General features: G+C 47.8%; 1 protein-coding gene across 7 annotated transcripts in view; it reads left to right on the top strand.

The window, feature by feature from the left end:
• Positions 1–17500, top strand: part of LOC118318860 (phosphodiesterase 4D interacting protein) — an 82116-nt gene that overhangs the window by 50528 nt on the left and 14088 nt on the right. For 4 of the 7 annotated variants that reach the window (XM_035648898.2, XM_035648900.2, XM_035648899.2 and 1 more), the window contains exons 1-19: positions 556–2434; positions 4254–4391; positions 4501–4620; positions 5036–5125; positions 5232–5441; positions 5537–5695; positions 6099–6197; positions 6736–6873; positions 7085–7264; positions 7625–7819; positions 7906–8166; positions 8924–9047; positions 12241–12335; positions 13617–13783; positions 14238–14493; positions 15774–15858; positions 15950–16066; positions 16584–17049; positions 17466–17500. The exon at positions 17466–17500 is cut by the window's right edge and continues 201 nt beyond it. In XM_035648898.2, the coding sequence (XP_035504791.2) occupies positions 1091–2434; positions 4254–4391; positions 4501–4620; positions 5036–5125; positions 5232–5441; positions 5537–5695; positions 6099–6197; positions 6736–6873; positions 7085–7264; positions 7625–7819; positions 7906–8166; positions 8924–9047; positions 12241–12335; positions 13617–13783; positions 14238–14493; positions 15774–15858; positions 15950–16066; positions 16584–17049; positions 17466–17500 (4279 nt within the window). In that variant the 5' untranslated portion in view covers positions 556–1090. Of the gene's footprint in view, positions 1–555; positions 2435–4253; positions 4392–4500; positions 4621–5035; positions 5126–5231; positions 5442–5536; positions 5696–6098; positions 6198–6735; positions 6874–7084; positions 7265–7624; positions 7820–7905; positions 8167–8923; positions 9048–12240; positions 12336–13616; positions 13784–14237; positions 14494–15773; positions 15859–15949; positions 16067–16583; positions 17050–17465 lie in introns of those variants that run through there. The other 3 variants (XM_035648903.2, XM_035648902.2, XM_035648905.2) reach the window with 1 other exon arrangement.

The raw sequence follows: 17500 nt of genomic DNA on the forward strand, positions 1-17500 counted from the left end.
ACAATACAGAGATTTTTAATATGAAAAATAATTTGAATCAACAAAAACCTTCAGAAGCATTTATGACAAAAAATGTTTATTAGAGCTTAATAGATGAATTCATATTCATCATATTTTCGTGGTTATTAACTTCATGGGATCTTTGTCGATTATTATGGATCATGAATGAAAGACTTTGAGGTCTTTATGTGTGAGTGAGCGGGATCGGCTCGTGGTTTCTGCACTAGTTAACGCTGCGGAGTGAGACCTCCGCTCGTACATAGACGATCTTCGGTCGGAGTCAGCGTCGCCCCGTCGTGTCGCGGTGGAACCGGCCGGACAACGGACAGATGACGGACAGATGACGGACGACTAACGGACACGGAACCGGGCAGAGCCGCGGACAGAACCCGGTGAATCCCGAGGAAACATCCAGAGGAGGAGCGACGACGACGACAGGGCTCGTGTTTTTCCGTGTTCGTGTCGGATCGTAACGAGAGGAGGAAGAGGAGGAGGAGGAAGAGGAGGAGGAAGAGGAAGAGGAGGAGGAGGAGGAGGAGGAGGAAGAGGAGGAGGAGGAAGAGGAGGAGGAAGAGGAAGAGGAGGAGGAGGAAGAGGAAGAGGAGGAGGAGGAGGAGGAGCTGGTGCAGCGGGAGATGATCGATCCTCGTGATCCGAACACGCGAGGACGTGAGGAGGTGATGTGACACGTGACTCTCACATCCGCCCGCTGAAATCACGTCGTCGTGACGTCACGAGATCTGAGCGCCTGACTCCAGGACTGATGCTGCTGCTGCTACCTCCATCACCTCCATCACCTCCATCATCTCCATCATCTCCATCCTCTCGTCTCATCCTCTCTCCTCTTGAGCGACACAAAGAATCTCTCCGTCGTCGAATCTCATTCAATCAGTCTGAAGGTTAAAACTTTGATTCTTGATTGTCGCTGATCCAACAGCTTCACCACGAGGTCCATGTAGTGGCTGATCTCTTCTAAACTTCGATCCAGTCACACTGTTGTTTCTGCGGACGACCAGGAAGGAATGAATCATCAACGCGTCACTGGACAAACTCATAACTCAAGTTTTTTATATTTATTTTGGCTGAATGAATGAACCAACTCCTGGAGATAAATCAGCACCTACAAGCTAAAGAAACTCTCCCGTGTCCCCGTGCTCGACCGTCACCCGCCGCCAGGATGCTGGACGTGGTGAAGACCAAGGAGGCGTGTCGCATCTGCGCCCGCGAGCTCTGCGGCAACCAGCGCCGGTGGATCTTCCACCCGGCGGCCAAGCTCAACCTGCAGGTGCTGCTGTCCCACGCGCTGGGCCGCGAGCTGAGCCGGGACGGCCGCGGCGAGTTCGCCTGCTCCAAGTGCGCCTTCATGCTGGACCGCATGTACCGCTTCGACACGGTGATCGCCCGCGTGGAGGCGCTGTCGCTGGAGCGCCTCCACAAGCTGCTGCTGGAGAAGGACCGGCTGAGGCAGTGCATCGGAGGGATGTACCGGAAGAACAACGCCGACGACGAGAGCGCCGCTCCGGTTCCCGGGACTGAGCCCGACCCGGAGGCTGAGGCGGCGTCGGAAGACGTGCCCGTGGTGGACCTGTCGGCCCTCCAGGACGTGAGATACTCCGACATGATTCAGGACGATCTGACTTTCTCTGGGTACGAGTCGTGGGCTGATAAGGACGAGCCCGTCCCGGACCAGCAACATCTCCACCGCTGCCCAGGAGGAGACCCTCAGTCCGGCCAGAAGCCGAGGAGGTGCAGGGGCTGCGCCGCCCTCCGCGTAGCGGACTCCGACTACGAGGCGGTGTGCAAGGTTCCTCGCAGGCTCGGCCAGAGGAGCACGTCCTGCGGGCCGACCACCCGCTACTCGCCCGGCGCCCAGGGGGTGGAGGAGCCCACCAGAGCCTCCGGAGGGTCCGAAACCACGACCCCTGCCCTTGAGTCTCCCTCAGCTGAGACAGTGTTCGACCAGACGAGTCCCAGTCCGGCGTCTTCTGTGGAATCTCTCGACACCGCGGTGGACGTGAGTCGCCCTCTGGCAAATCACAAAGAGACTGAAGTGGAGAGAGACCCGGAGGACGCTCGGGCGAGAAGGGACCACCCGTGGGACGACCCCCCGAGCGACAGCTCCCTCTCCGGGCTGGAGGCGACGCTGAGCCTCCTGAGGGCCTGCGAGTACCGGCCGGTGAAGCCTCGGAGGGGCAGCAAGCTCCCGGTCCTGGTCAAGGCCAAAGTGGGAAAGGGTCTTTCGCTGAGCCTGTCCGTCTCTCTGCGGTCGCCCTGCGGAGCGGCGGGCGACGACGGCGAACTCTACCCCCCCCACCGGCCGATACCGGAGGTGGTGACCCCGTGTCCAGAGCAGGAGCTGCAGGCGGAGCTGGCGGAGATGGAGGAGCAGTGGGTGGACGATTATGTTCCGTGCAGACCGTTCAGATTTCAGCAGGTAGTTGACGGACTGTTGGAAGCTGCTGATGGAAAATGTGTTGGAGATCTTTCTGCCTCTGCAGCCGGAATTCTCAAAAAGGGCAATATTGGGGGGGGGGGGGGGACATACAAGGCAAAAATTGTTAAAACTGAACATTACAAATCTGATTAGCAGGTGAAACAATCTGCAGTTTGATTTCATCTCAAACGCTGATGAGCAGCATCCTGTCACTGACTCTCGAGTCCAGATGATGCAGAACAAACACAACAACAAATGTCAACGCTGCTTCTCTAAGAAGAGCTAGCAGCCGACTTCCTGTTTGTGAGCGAGCAGCCGACTTCCTGTTTGTGAGCGAGCAGCCGACTTCCTGTTTGTGAGCGAGCAGCCGACTTCCTGTTTGTGAGCGAGCAGCCGACTTCCTGTTTGTGTCGCGGCCGCCGTTTCAAACCCAACCAGGTCAAATCTCGGAGGATTCTCTGTGTCGCTCGTCCTCGTCGCCGCTGACGAAGCTGAACACACTCGGGTCCTTGATTACTCTCTCGGGGGGAGGGGGGCTGGTGGTGGGGGCATGAATGCCCTTCCTTCATCGGTGTCCTAGCAACGCTCCCGTTGGCATGGCGACAGTCTCCAAGCTGGGTCCCGCGTGAAGGTTGAGCTCGGTCTATTGTGATGTTAATGAGTCGCAGGAATGTGTCGACTGTTGAAGTCTATTATCTGCAGCTGCGTCGCTCCGTTGGAAGGAAATACAGCAGCGGCACAATGGAGGTCTCGCTCGGGTTACTCACACACAGCTGATTTAAACACAGATGAATTAAACTGCTGTGTACAGTGACGACGTCCGACCTTCTCACCGCCGAGCTGAGGGCGGTTTATTAAAGTCGGATCCGTCACGTTCATTTCTCACCGACTGCATCTGGTGAACTGGTCCGTTTCCGTGTTGGTACGGGAAGAAAATTCTCAATTTAAGAATTTAAAAGATCAAAAAAATGAAACAAGCACCTCTCTCCCTTCTCCTGCATCGTCCACATGCTGGATTCTGATTGGACGGTTTGTAGCCGTCGGTAACAGCAACAGTCCCATGGTGAAAGTGACCGACACTGGTCGGTCGGAAGAACATTCAGTTTATTTCTACCGTCAGTTTGTCTGATTGTTTGTTAATCAGGAGGATTAGGATTAAAGAAACCACAGAACTGATTCCCGATGGGGAGCGTGACCCGAGGAAGAACTAGATAAACAGGCAAATCCAGGAAGTTGTATTCACTTTCAATAAGATGGAAAGTTATGAGTTTATAAGTTATGAGGTTTTTTTAATAGAAAACAAAATAGAGGAAGTAAAATGAATTGATTCATCTGTTTCGCTGCTGCACATCAAGAGACCGGTTCCATAAATGTGAACTGTTTCTATTTCTGAAAAATGTCCTCTGACGTTTCTGAAATGAATCTGAACCAGCTGCAGAAACGGTTCCACGTTCCAACCGATGGTGTGGCGGAGGAGCAGTGGCATCACGCGGCCCCAATCAGAACAAAACAAAACAAGGAAGTCCACAACACGATCGCCGTGGCAACGACCGCTTCCTCGGGAAGTCGTTGGACAGCGAGCTGACGACAGTGTTTCCACTTTCGTTCAGTCGTCCGCACAAACACAAACACGACAACGCGCTGAGAAACCACCGATCCATCGATTGATTAGTGATTAAATAGTTTTTTGTAGCCAAGCTTTTATTTCAGCATGTTTCACAGCCCACAACAGAACATTACAGTAGTAATATTTAGAGTCAAAGTATTAAATTACTGTACGAATGTCCGACACTGACTCGATTGCTCCCGTTCTCTCCAGCGCCTGATGGACGAGCAGCAGGATCAGCTGAGTCGCTACGAGAGCGGCGCCGGTCGCTGTGTGTCCGAGCTGCAGGAGGCCCGGCTGCAGGTCCGCTCGCTGCAGGCCACGATCCGAGAGGGCGAGAGCGGGAACCAGGTACCAACGACTGGGCGGCAGCAGATCTCAACTTGCAATCAACATATTATTATTATTATTATTATTATTATTATTATTATATTGACTCAGCAGTTTGTGTGTTTTGTAGAAGCTGCAGCAGCGTCTGGGTGAGATGGAGCTGGAGCTGCGGTCGGCCCGAGAGGAAGCCCAGCAGCAGGAGCGAAGCATCCAGAACATCGCCGATAACTTCAGCTCCAAGGAGGCGGAGGTAGAGAGGGAGGGACAGAAAAGAGAGGGGGATAAATGTAGACATGTAAAGAAAAGACTGAACAGCAGGAAGGAAGGAAGCTAAAGTAGGGCCGGCGATACGGCCTTTAAATAATCTCGTGGTACATTTTTGTTATAGCGCGATACACGATATATATCGCGACATTTTTAAATCTCCTCTAAAGCACAGTTTCATAAATACATAATTGAACCCTTTGATGCAGACGATAACACCAGCGCGATGATTCTAGTCGTCATGGTTTCTGTTGGGACAGTCTTTTAATACATCACATGTGCAACAAGCCGAGGTACATGGAATATATTTGAGATAGCGCCCACTGCTGGTCAGGAGTGAAAATGTCAGAGTGTCGTAACAGTCACAGGTGTGAACCGTGTGTGTGTGTGTGTGTGTTCAGGCTGCAGACCTGTACACGGTGATCGAGGAGCAGAACAAGATGCTGTGTTCTCTCAAAGAGCTCGTCGACCGCCACCAGCTGCTGCCGCAGGTTCGTCCAGCCGCTCCGACACCGACGTGAAAAGATTCATATTTGTTAATATTTCCTCCTCCTGCGCCCTTCACACGTCCGTCCGTCCTCGGCTCTTCACCTGCAGGTGTCGGGGGCAGAGAGCGCCCGAGGTCCGGTCGAGGTCCTGGCTCTGCAGGCCTCTCTCTTCCAGGCGCAGCTGGAGCTGCAGGCCGGCGAGCGGTCGCAGCGCCAGGCGGCCAGAGCGCAGGAGGACCTGAGCCGGGCCCTGCAGCGGCTGGAGACGGACCTGCAGGGGGCGCTGCAGCACCGCAGGGAGACGGAGACGCACAACCAGGTGAAGGAAACACAACGAGGAAGATGGCCTCTCGCCCTCGCGGCTCTTTGTGCTGACGCGTGTGTGTGTGTCGTTGTTTGTGTTGCGTTGTGCAGGAGCTGCAGTCGGTTCTGGACCAGGCCCGGTCGGCCCTGCAGGAGAGAGAGGAGCAGCTGAGGGAGGGCGAGCGAGAGAAGGAGAGGGAGAGGGAGGAGAGAGAGAAGAGGATCAGAGAGCTGATGACGTCGCTGCAGACCAAAGAGCAGCTGCTGGAGGTCAGAGGTCACAAACTAACACACTGTACTGCAGTTCCTCTAACGGCCACTAAACACCTCAACAACCCCCCAGAGAGTGTACTGTCATCTCCATCTGACCTACAAATCTTTAATATGTTATGTATTTGTAAAAAAGGTTAAAGGTTCTACCTAAGCTGAGACAAATAATTGATACAATATTTAATGCAAATCCATCTGTAACTTTTTGAATAATCCTACTTAAAGGGTTAAAACTAATAAACAGACCAAACAAACCAATCACATAATCTCCTTGATGGAGTTACTCGAGGATCTCGACGAGTGTTTCCTGTTGAGCTGACTGTGTGTGTGTGTGTGTGTGTGTGTGTGTGTGTGTGTGTGTGTGTGTGTGTGTGTGTGTGTGTGTGTGTGTGTGTGTCATCAGGATTACTGTGAGCTGCTGGACGATCCTCAGAAGGAGAAGAGAGACTCTCTGCTTCAGAAGCTCCGTCAGCGGGTCAGAGAGCGAGATCGAGCTCTGGAGGTAAATAACTCGCTCGCTCGCCACACACCACAATGTTTTGTTCTGTAATGACTTGGTTCTGAATTTTGCCAAAACTGTATTTTTATTTTTATTTTTATTTTTATTTTTATTTTTATTTTTACTTTTACTTTTACTTTTATTTTTATTTTTAATTTTATTTTTATTTTTATTTTTATTTTTATTTTCAATTTTATTTTTAATTTTTATTTTTAATTTTTAATTTTAATTTTAATTTTAATTTTAATTTTACTTTTTATTTTTATTTTTATTTTTATTTTATTTTTTACTGTCAATTTTATTATTTATATTATTAATTTAATTATAAATATTATTAAGTTTATTTGTGTAATTTCTTTTACCTTTATGAATAAATATATTTATATATATATTATTTTTTTTCATAAATATCTTGTTTGGGTTTTCCAAAAACAGTAAAAGTGCTAGTTATTAATCCAGGCTCGATGTCAGGCTCCTTCCCCCCGTCGTGTTCAGAGATGATTGACACTCTCTCTCTCTCCTCTGATTGGTTGCTCTGCAGCGAGCGCTGGATGAGAAGTTTCTCTGCATCGAGGAGAAAGAGGAAGAAACTCGTCGTCTTCAGCTGCTGCTCCGAGAGAAAGAGAGAGACATGGAGAGACAACGGTCTGTCCTGGTCAACAACGAGGAGACCATCAATGTGAGGACACACACACGTATACACACACACACACACACACACACACACACACACACACACACACACACACACATATCATCTCTTTTCCTTGATTCGTCTGACGCTCCACCCTAACTGAGTGCGCGTGTTTTTGTATGTGTGTGTGTATGTGTCTGTCTGTCTGTCTGTCTGTCTGTGTGTGTGTGTGTGTGTGTGTGTGTGTGTGTGTCAGAGCCTGGAGCTGCTGCTGCGTGGTAAGGCCGTGGAGCTGCAGCAGGTGAGAGACGCCTGGACGAGCGTCCAGCGGCGTCAGCGTCAGAGTGACGAGCGTCAGAGCCGCGCACTGAGCGAGCGCGATGACATCATCAGTCAGCTGCAGGCGGCGCTGCTCGCCCGCTCTCAGGAGGCGCAGGTACAGAGACAGAGAGAGGCATTAATATATCATTTATATTAAATTATTATTTTTATATTTTTCTCTCTCATGGATTAATGTTTCTCCTCCTCTTCCTCTTCCTCCCCCTCTTCCTCCTCCTCTTCCTCCTCTTCCTCCTCTTTCTCCTCCTCCTTCTCCTCCTCCTCTTCCTCCTCTTTCTCCTCCTCCTCCTCCTCCTCCTCTTCCTCCTCCTCTTTCTCCTTCTCCTCCTCTTCCTCCTCCTCCTCCTCTTCCTCCTCCTTCTCCTCCTCCTCCTCCTCTTCCTCCTCCTCTCTCTCCTCTTCCTCTTCCTCCCCCTCTTCCTCTTCCTCCTCCTCCTCCTCTTCCTCCGGGTCGTAGGATCTGCGCTGTTCGCTGCTCGCTCAGATCCAGTCGGCGCCCGGCGACGTCCTGGAGGAGCTGAAGGTCCGCCTCCGGCTCAAAGACAGCCTCTTCCAGGAAGTGCTCGCCGACCGGACCCACCAGGCCCAGCAGCACCAGGACCAGGTCCAGGCTCTGCTGACGGCCCTGGGCTCCAGGGACCAGTACATCCAGGTAGAGCAGCGGCGCCGAGTGAAGACGTAGAAGACGCAGAGTGAAAAACAGTCGTGTAGATTAAACCGTGACTCGTCTTCCTCCAGGAGTCTGCGCGGCGGCTCGGCGACGTGATGAGCGAGCAGACGTCGAGGCTGCAGGAGCTACGCAGGCAGCTGTGCTCGGGGTCCGGGTCGGGGACGGACCAGGACCAGGACCTGGAGCTGGAGCTGGAGCTGCAGGCGGCGAGGGAGGAGCTGCGTCTGGCCCTGAGGAGGGAGAAGGAGAACCAGGAGCGGAGCGGGAGGCGGGAGGCGGAGCTGGACTCGCTCAGCCGGGCGCTGCGAGTGAAGGAGGGAGTCATCCGGGTCAGTGAGAGAGACAACGACGTCACCACAATGATCCTGATTGGGTGATGACGCCTCCTGTTGACGTTTCTTATGAAGAACAGGAAGTGGTAGTGGAAGTAAACAAATGGTGATGTAAAGTAAAGACGACAGGTCAACAAACAGGAAGTGCAAAACAAACGTCAACAGGAAGTGAGACGTCTCAGCGAAATTGGATCAATTTTCATTAGAAAAACGTAATTTTTTCTCTGCAGACATGATTATTAAAGCCACATTAATCTTTATTCACTCAACTTTAGTTTTATTTTTGAGATTTATCTTCTAAAATAAAAAAAATCACAAATCTCTCGTCGTTTGCCAAACAAGCTTTTTTTGCATTTTTTGGCAAACAATCCTGTCGGTTTGTAAACAGTTCATCTTCCTCACTCTTGCTCACATTCAAAATATATTCATACAAAATATTAACCGACATATGATAAGAACAAAAACACTTTATTAATTGTTTAGTTGATATGTCAAAAATGTAACATCCAGGATTTGACCTCAGCTGCAGCTTTTTGTCTTTTATTCAAATAGAGTATTGTTTAGGTGTTGACTATTAACGTGTGCGTGTGTGCGTGTGTGTGTGTATGAATATGTGTGTATGAATGTGTATGTGTGTGTGTGTATGAATATGTGTGTATGAATGTGTGTTTGTGTGTGCGTGCGTGCGTGCGTGTGTGTGTCTTTGTGTGTGTGTGCGTGTGTGTGTGTGCGTGTGCGTGTGCGTGCACCACAGGACTTCCAGAGGCAGATGGCCGATCCCTCCGGCCTCCCGCTGGTGGAGCGTCTGACCCAGGAGGTCCAGGAGCTGAGGGAGGGCCTGGTGCGGCCCGGCGTCGGGCAGCAGCCTGAGATTGGAGGTGGGCACCAGAGAAGCATGGGACAGTTTCTGTAGCGGCAGCCGGACGCGGTGACTCGTCCGCTCGGAGCGACCGGCCGCCCATTTAACATTAACACGGTTTGATTGTGACCTGCGGTGGAAACGGGACGGATCTGTGGCGTCTTCTCTGTCGCATGTTTCTTAACCGTGGTGATGAGACTAATTCATCTTCATGGGATTATTTCGACTGGGACCAGGTGTTGTTGTGTCGTGTGGGACGTCGCCTCACTCTTCTGTCTGCGCAAATTACTTGAGGATCCAAACATCCTCCTTTGTAACAGAAGTGAAGAGAAAAGAAAAAGAAAAGAAGATTCTTAGATTGTCACAGAGTTTGTTCCTCTGAGACTCAGTGACATTCTGATCACGACTGTGATCATGAGATTAAAGAAGCTCGAGTCATTTCAGGTTTCAAACTTCTACAAGTTGTTAAAAAAGATCAAGTTAAAAATAATACAGAACAAGAAAAGAAAGACAAATAGTAAATAACTCCTTCTCTCCATCACAGATCAAATCATTTCCTCTGATTTCATCACCGAAGGCTGAAAATCTTTAAAATAATTAGTAGAATTAGATTTATTTGATCATTTATTCCGTAAATTTGACATATTTTAATTATAATATTTGGAACAAAACTGGTACATTTCCTCAAATCTTAAAAAATCTAAATATGATTTTTTATTTAATTATTTAAGAGCTTTGTTGATTATCGCTTCAATGCAGTTACTGTCACTTTAAGATATTTTATATTTTTTGAATCAATTCAACGTCGTGTGTGTGTGACTGTGTGTCTGTGTGTGTGTGTGTCTGTGTGTGTGTGTCTGTGTTTGTGTGTGTGTGAGTGTGTGTGTGTGTGTGTCTGTGTGTGTGTCTGTGTGTGTGTGTGTGTCTGTGTGTGTGTGTCTGTGTTTGTGTCTGTGTGTGTGTGTGTGTGTGTGTGTGTGTCTGTGTGTGTGTGTGTCTGTAGGTGTGTGTGTGTCTGTGTGAGTGTGTGTGTGAGTGTGTGTGTGTGTGTCTGTGTGTGTGTGTGTGTCTGTGTGTCTGTGTCTGTGTTTGTGTCTGTGTGTGTGTGTGTGTGTGTGTGTGAGTGTGTGTGTGTGTGTCTGTGTGTGTGTGTGTCTGTAGGTGTGTGTATGTGTCTGTGTGTGTGTGTGTGTGTGTCTGTGTGTTTGCATGAATGAGCCTTTTTTCTTAAAACTGCAAAACGCTTGAAAATTAAACCCTGCACATGCTTTGTTTTTGTTTTGTTGCATATGATAATAATATATGATTATATTATTATTATTATTATGAAAAATACTGTTTAATGATATAAGATATTAGCATGTTTATTAACTATGTTTACAGTTCACAGCCGTCATTTATGGACAAACTTATTTTCGAATGTGACTCGATGAGACTCGTCGCGTCTTTATTCTCTTATGGTTCGATATTCATCAATATTGTAAAATCGAGTCACACTGGATTACAGTAAGTATGAGGGTTTTTTTATTGAACGAATATTAATGGAAATGTCCGTCATGTTACGTTCTGCACATTTCATCAAACTGATCAACTTGGTGTTTGTTCAGTTCAGTCAATAAACAAACAAAACCTGAATCATGGATTTATGATTTTTCACGGTTTGTACGGTCGGAGTTACGTTTAACGTTGTGTGCTTGATTCCATCACCTCGTTTCTCGTGAGTTCACACGTCCAGTCACAGAAATTCACAGATCACAAAGTCAAACTGCATCAAACATCAGATTAATAATCTGATAACACGCTTCACGTCTCACGGCCTTCATCCTTCTCCTCCCCAAAACTCACGTCAGACGTATTAATCATGAACATTTAATCTTTCTCCTCCAGTCACTGGTGATGAAATAATAATAATAAAGGAGAAATATTAAAGGAAACTGAACACGTGAACTAGAAGGAAGAAACAAACACGTCTCCTGATGAAAACACGTTAAATCCACCAGATCCAGATTTATTTTTGATCTCACTCATAAAATCAGTCAGTGACTCTGTCGGATTGTTTTCATCTAGATCCACGAATTATTCTCTGGGGAAATCTGTGAAAATTGTCTTATCTCATAACGTTAAAGAAAGAGATTAAAACATATCCTGGTGGATTCCCTCCGTCCACCAAGTTCACTGAAATCTGTTCAGGAGGTTTTTCATCCTGCTGACAAACAAACCAACAAGCCTCCTTGGCAGAGGTCATAAATATTTATTTATCATAAGTATAGTTATTATAATAATAGTTCAGCGAGAAAGGAAACTCCTGGGTAAAGTATGAACGTGTGAATGGATGAAAATGAATGAATTCAAGAAGGATTTAATTTGCATCACACGAAGTTTCACAGGCTCAGATTACCCACAATCCTGTTCTGTCTACATCCGTCCCATCGCCGTTTTTTTTTTATCGTTTTCATATCTCAGGTTAAATCAAAGTAATGAATCAGTGTGAAACATTAAAGATCAAACTACAACACGACAGAAGAAGAAGAAGCTGTTGAATGTTCTGATGGTTCAGAGTCCAGTGACGTCTGAACCGACCTGATGAGGGAACATCACAGGAAACAGCTGATTCACTGATGAACACACGTTTCCTCCGCGTCTGCTGATCTGCTCAGAGTCTCAGAGTCTCAGAGTCTCAGAGTTTCAGAGTCTCAGAGTCTCAGAGTCTCAGTGTCTCAGTGTCTCAGTCTCAGTGTCTCAGTCTCAGTGTCTCAGTCTCAGTGTCTCAGTCTCAGTGTCTCAGAGTTTCAGAGTCTCAGTGTCTCAGTGTCTCAGTGTCTCAGAGTCTCAGTGTCTCAGTGTCTCAGTGTCTCAGTGTCTCAGTCTCAGTGTCTCAGTGTCTCAGTCTCAGTGTCTCAGTCTCAGAGTCTCAGTGTCTCAGTCTCAGAGTCTCAGTGTCTCAGTGTCTCTGTGTCTCAGTCTCAGTGTCTCAGTGTCTCTGTGTCTCAGTCTCAGAGTCTCAGTGTCTCTGTGTCTCAGTCTCAGTGTCTCAGAGTCTCAGAGTCTCAGAGTCTCAGTGTCTCTGTGTCTCAGTCTCAGAGTCTCAGTGTCTCAGTCTCAGAGTCTCAGTGTCTCAGTCTCAGAGTCTCAGTCTCAATCTGATGTGAAGACAAGTGAAGGAGAATTCTCACTTTTCCTTTTTTCTTTTTCAACCCCTCTGTGTCGTGTAGAACCGAGTTCTGAGGACGAGGACGAAGATCTGAACAGTGAGGACGTCGATGAAGAGGAGGAAGAACTGAGGGGCCCGACTCTGAGAACCACCAAGGTATGAAACCATCGGATGGATGATGGATGGTGGATGGATAGATACTGTAGATGGATGGATGATGGATGGATGATGGATGGATAGATACTGTAGATGGATGGATGATGGATGGATGATGGATGGATAGATACTGTAGATGGATGGATGATGGATGGATAGATACTGTAGATGGATGGATGATGGATGGATAGATACTGTAGATGGATGGATGATGGATGGATAGATACTGTAGATGGATGGATGATGGATGGATAGATACTGTAGATGGATGGATGATGGATGGATGTTGGATGGATAGATACTGTAGATGGATGGATGATGGATGGATGTTGGATGGATAGATACTGTAGATGGATGGATGATGGATGGATGATGGATGGATAGATACTGTAGATGGATGGATGATGGATGGATGTTGGATGGATAGATACTGTAGATGGATGGATGATGGATGGATGATGGATGGATAGATACTGTCGATGGATTGATGATGGATGGATAGATACTGTAGATGGATGGATGATGGATGGATAGATACTGTAGATGGATGGATGATGGATTGATGATGGATTGATGATGGATGGATGATGGATGGATAGATACTCTAGATGGATGGATGATGGATGGATAGATACTGTCGATGGATTGATGATGGATGGATAGATACTGTAGATGGATGGATGATGGATGGATAGATACTGTATATGGATGGATGATGGATGGATGATGGATGGATAGATACTGTCGATGGATGGATGATGGATGGATAGATACTGTAGATGGATGGATGATGGATGGATAGATACTGTAGATGGATGGATGATGGATGGATAGATACTGTAGATGGATGGATGATGGATGGATGATGGATGGATAGATACTGTAGATGGATGGATGATGGATGGATAGATACTGTCGTTGGATGGTCCTTTCTTTAATCACTTTCTAAATGCCCTTATGGATCAATAAAGTTTTGTTTCTATCTTTATTTAATCTGTAATCTGTGTGTTTGAGGCTCATCTATATATCTACATATCTATATATCTATATATCTATATATCTATATATCTATATCTATCACTGAGAGTGATCCAGTTTTCAGTGAAACAGTCAAAACACCTGTTAAAGTTACTTCTCTGGCGACTTCCTTCAGCTTGGTCCCATTACAGAACCACAGAGAACTTATCCCCAAATTAGATGGAATCAACAGGAAAACTGTATTTATAGTCTGGACTGTACTTGTGTATGAGTGGAAGCTCAGCGGCCTCTGATTCCTCGCAGGGCTCCGGAGCTGCAGGAGAGGCCGCGGGCCTCGGGCCGGCGGTCGAAGGTCACGGCCTGACGGAGGTCAAGCAGCTGGTGGAGCAGAAGCGAGCGGTGGAGCGGGAGCTGGCCGAGCTCAAGGCTCAGCTGGAGAAGTGCGGCTTCTCCTCGCTCTCACAGATGAGGTAGGGAAACCACGGCAACACGGTCACAACAAGGACACACACGGCGTCCTGCTGCCAGAAATATGTATATATATAATATATATATATGAAATATATCCATCATAGAATCTAGTTACTCCACGTTACCTGACACCACCGAGATTTATTTATTCACCTGTTATGTATTCCTCATCAATAATCGTTCTTCTTTATTATTATTTTCTATCTTCTATGTCTATTGTTAATCTTATATCTTGTTGTAATTCATGCATAATGACCTTCATCTGAAGTCTCATCCCAAACATTTAAACTGCACAAATGACAAATAGACTTGAAATTAGCAGAGACAATTACTGATTTATGGACAAAATGTAAGAAAATGACACATTTTCCTCCTTTTTGAAGCTGAGTTGATATATTTTCATGAAACCTGGAGGAGAAAGAAGTTCCATCCACGTGTGTCTGTGTTTTAAAGGAAAGCTCTGATCAGCCTCCGAGCAGAGAACCAAGATTTAACTCATCAGCTGACGGAGGGTGAACACGCCGAGGAAGACGAGGAGCTGGATGTGACCATAGAAGAGGAGGAGCAGGAGGAAGAGGAGGAGGAGGAGGAGGAGGAGGAGGAGAGCTCTGAGATGTGGGAAGCCTGGGACAGTGAGCTGCCTCTGTCCCCCACCGGAGAGGATCCGAGGGCGGAGGGAGACACGAGACACGAGGCCTCCTCCTCTCAGGTGCGGTCCAGACCTCAGCCTCCATGTCTGATTTACTTCCTCATTATTTCATCCTTTACCTCTTCAAGCCTGCTTTTGTCTGGATGTGTCCATGAGTGTCTACACTTATCTGACCTTTAAAGGTGCATGTTGAACCTTTCTGGTGTTTTACTTGAAGTCTTCATCCTTAAGAAGATATATTTGTTTTATTTAGAACCCCAAAAATCTCAATATGGTTTTATATCTCTGCAAAGAAACAGGTCGAATGAATATGTTATGAGCCTCTCTTCTGATTGGCCGACTGCTTCTGCCCTGGAGGAACTATCTCCCTGCTCCCGACTCCGAACATGTCCTCGGTACCCGGCGTCTGTGCCCCAGCAGCAGCTCCACGTCGCGGGCCGCGGCCGACACCGGGTACCGGGGAATTTTGGAAAGGTCAAATAATTCAGAGTTAGTTGTGGTGTCTTGTTTTAATCTCCTTATGAATCCTGTGCAACGACGTCGCTTCCTGATTGTTCTCGTGTTGTTGCTTAGCAACGGAATGACGGGTGAGGCGAAAAAGCCAGGATATCTCAATTTTGACAATATGGGCCCTTTAAATGTATTATAATTATTATTTAAAATATATATCTTTAATCAATACAGTACGTTGGGTTTAGTGTTAATATTGTACTCGTACACATTTAAGTTGAGGTTTCTTTCTTGAAGTTTGCATCCTTATACACATACATGTTTTTGTGTATTTTTACTTTTCCATTCGTCAAATTCTGTTAAATCTGTGAAACATCAATGTTTTTATACTCTAATTAGAGCCCGGACCGATATGGGTGTCTGGGTCCGATGCCGATATCAATATGAGGTAGTACAAGAATCCTGAAACCGATACATCGGCCAATAGATATATTTATACATCTAAAATATGAATCTGTCAATGATTCCTAAGATATCGTTATCAAACCTGTATGTCGAAGGTGATGTTTGACATTTTAGTTCAACCATAAACTTTATCATACATAAAAAACAGAAAACACAAATACAACCAAACATATAGGACTTGAATTAAGAAAATAAACATAATTGAATTGACCTAAAATGTAAACTAATAAATGCACACTTATGCAAACATGTGTGCTGATACTGAGATGTCTGTGAACGATTCATGTCGGACGATAACATCGGTCGGGCTCTGACTTCAACTGTCATGTGGGCAACTGTCAAAAACAACCTAATGTGGAGCCATCCTGTTGGAAGAAGTAGAAGCAGAACGATGATCTGTCCCCGTGTGTCCTCACTGTCTCCAGGCAGGCGAGCGGGACCAGGAGCCGGGTCGCGAGCGGCCCCTGGGGCCCGGGGCCACGGTGCGGGACCAGGCCGAGCAGCTGATCGGTGAGTCGAGCCCCTCAGGAGGAGTTCCCACATGCTGCAGTCACGTGTGATTGTGTCTGTCCGTCACCTCACGTCCTCTGTGTCTCCGCAGCGGAGACGACGGTGCCGCGGGACACCAAGCAGATCCAGGTGGACCTGCAGGACCCGGGCTACGAGACGTGCGGCCGCAGCGAGACGGAGGCGGAGCGGGAAGACACCAGCAGCCCAGGTACCGACCCGGCTCCGGGCACCAGGCGATCACACATCATTTCAAACAGAACCAATGTAAAAACACTCACGTTCCAGACTGCAGCATCATGTGGTGTCGTGTCAGGAACACTAGAGGGCAGCAGAGCGCCGCTCCCACAGTCTCTAACTGTCCACATGTCCATCACCAGACCAGACAAATTCAAAGAAAGTACTTTTATCAACTCCAGTTTTCTAGGTTGAAGCATTTTGGAACTATGTCGAAATTGTCTTATGATCAAATTATGTTTTTTTAATGCGAGAAAGATCAAACATGAAGTTTGATTTGATCTATATTGCACTTTAAGAGAGCACAACGTTTACAGTACGATCACCGAGGCAGGCAGCATCAAGGGAATCGAACCCCCACCTTCTGTGACCTGACAACAGAGTCGTTTGTGTTGATGCTGCTGCTGAGGAGGCTGATGAAGTTCATGATGGTCGTGGGTTCAGTTTCCCTGGATCAGCTGATGACTGTGTTTTGGTCTGTTCCCTGACAGAGTTCGATGATCTGGAGATGTGCACGTCTCTGGACTGCGGCTCTCAGTGGTGGCCCGCCACCAGCGGCGGCTCCCCCTTCACCAAAGCCGCCGCGCAGAGCTCCGCACTCGGGGACGAGGCGTCGTCTCTCCAGCGTCTCGTGGAGGACCTGCGCTCGCAGCTGTCCCGCTCCCAGGCCGTGATCCGAGGGCTCCAGAGCCGCCTGCGCTCCCTCTCCACCTCCAGCGACGTCGGGCCCGCCGCCCCCCGCAAGGTCAACTGGTGCTTCCAGGCCTCGCAGAGCGGCACGGAGGACGACGAGGGCTGGCAGTCGTCGGACGGGGGTCCGCTGGCGTCGCCTCGCCACCCTCGCCCGGACACGGGCCTCCAGGAGCTGTCGTCCCGCGTGGACGCTCTGGAGAACCAGCTGAGGAAAGGAGGGAAGAAGTCTGTGGACCAGGACGGGAAGTCTGCCACAGGGCCGGGGTGAGGGACGAGCGGGCAACAGCTGCTTTTCTTTTTATTCTCTCATTTATGTCTTATTTGCAGCCTGCCCCGTCGTCAACACACACACATCATCCAAATGTCACGTCAAGCACGAACCAGTAAAAACAGACGAGCAGGAAGTTGTGAAATAATATGAATCATCTAGATAATCTTTGTCATGATTATCTAGATGATCATGACAAAGAGAAGATTAACGTGAAATATCTGCAGGAAGTGATTGAAAATCAAAGCCTGGTTGTGAAAGAGCAAAGTGGAAAAATATGAATTTATCTAAACAAGGTGTAAACATGAATCATTATCATGGAAAACGTGAAGATGAATCTTATTATCTTCACACTACATCGATTTCTGATCCAGTGGAAGATAGTTCATCGCGTCTTTGTCTCCGTCCGCAGGAAGTTCGACTCTCTGATCCAGGCGCAGGCCCGGG

Source organism: Scophthalmus maximus, chromosome 13, assembly GCF_022379125.1.
Source record: "Scophthalmus maximus strain ysfricsl-2021 chromosome 13, ASM2237912v1, whole genome shotgun sequence".
NCBI lineage: Eukaryota > Metazoa > Chordata > Actinopteri > Pleuronectiformes > Scophthalmidae > Scophthalmus > Scophthalmus maximus.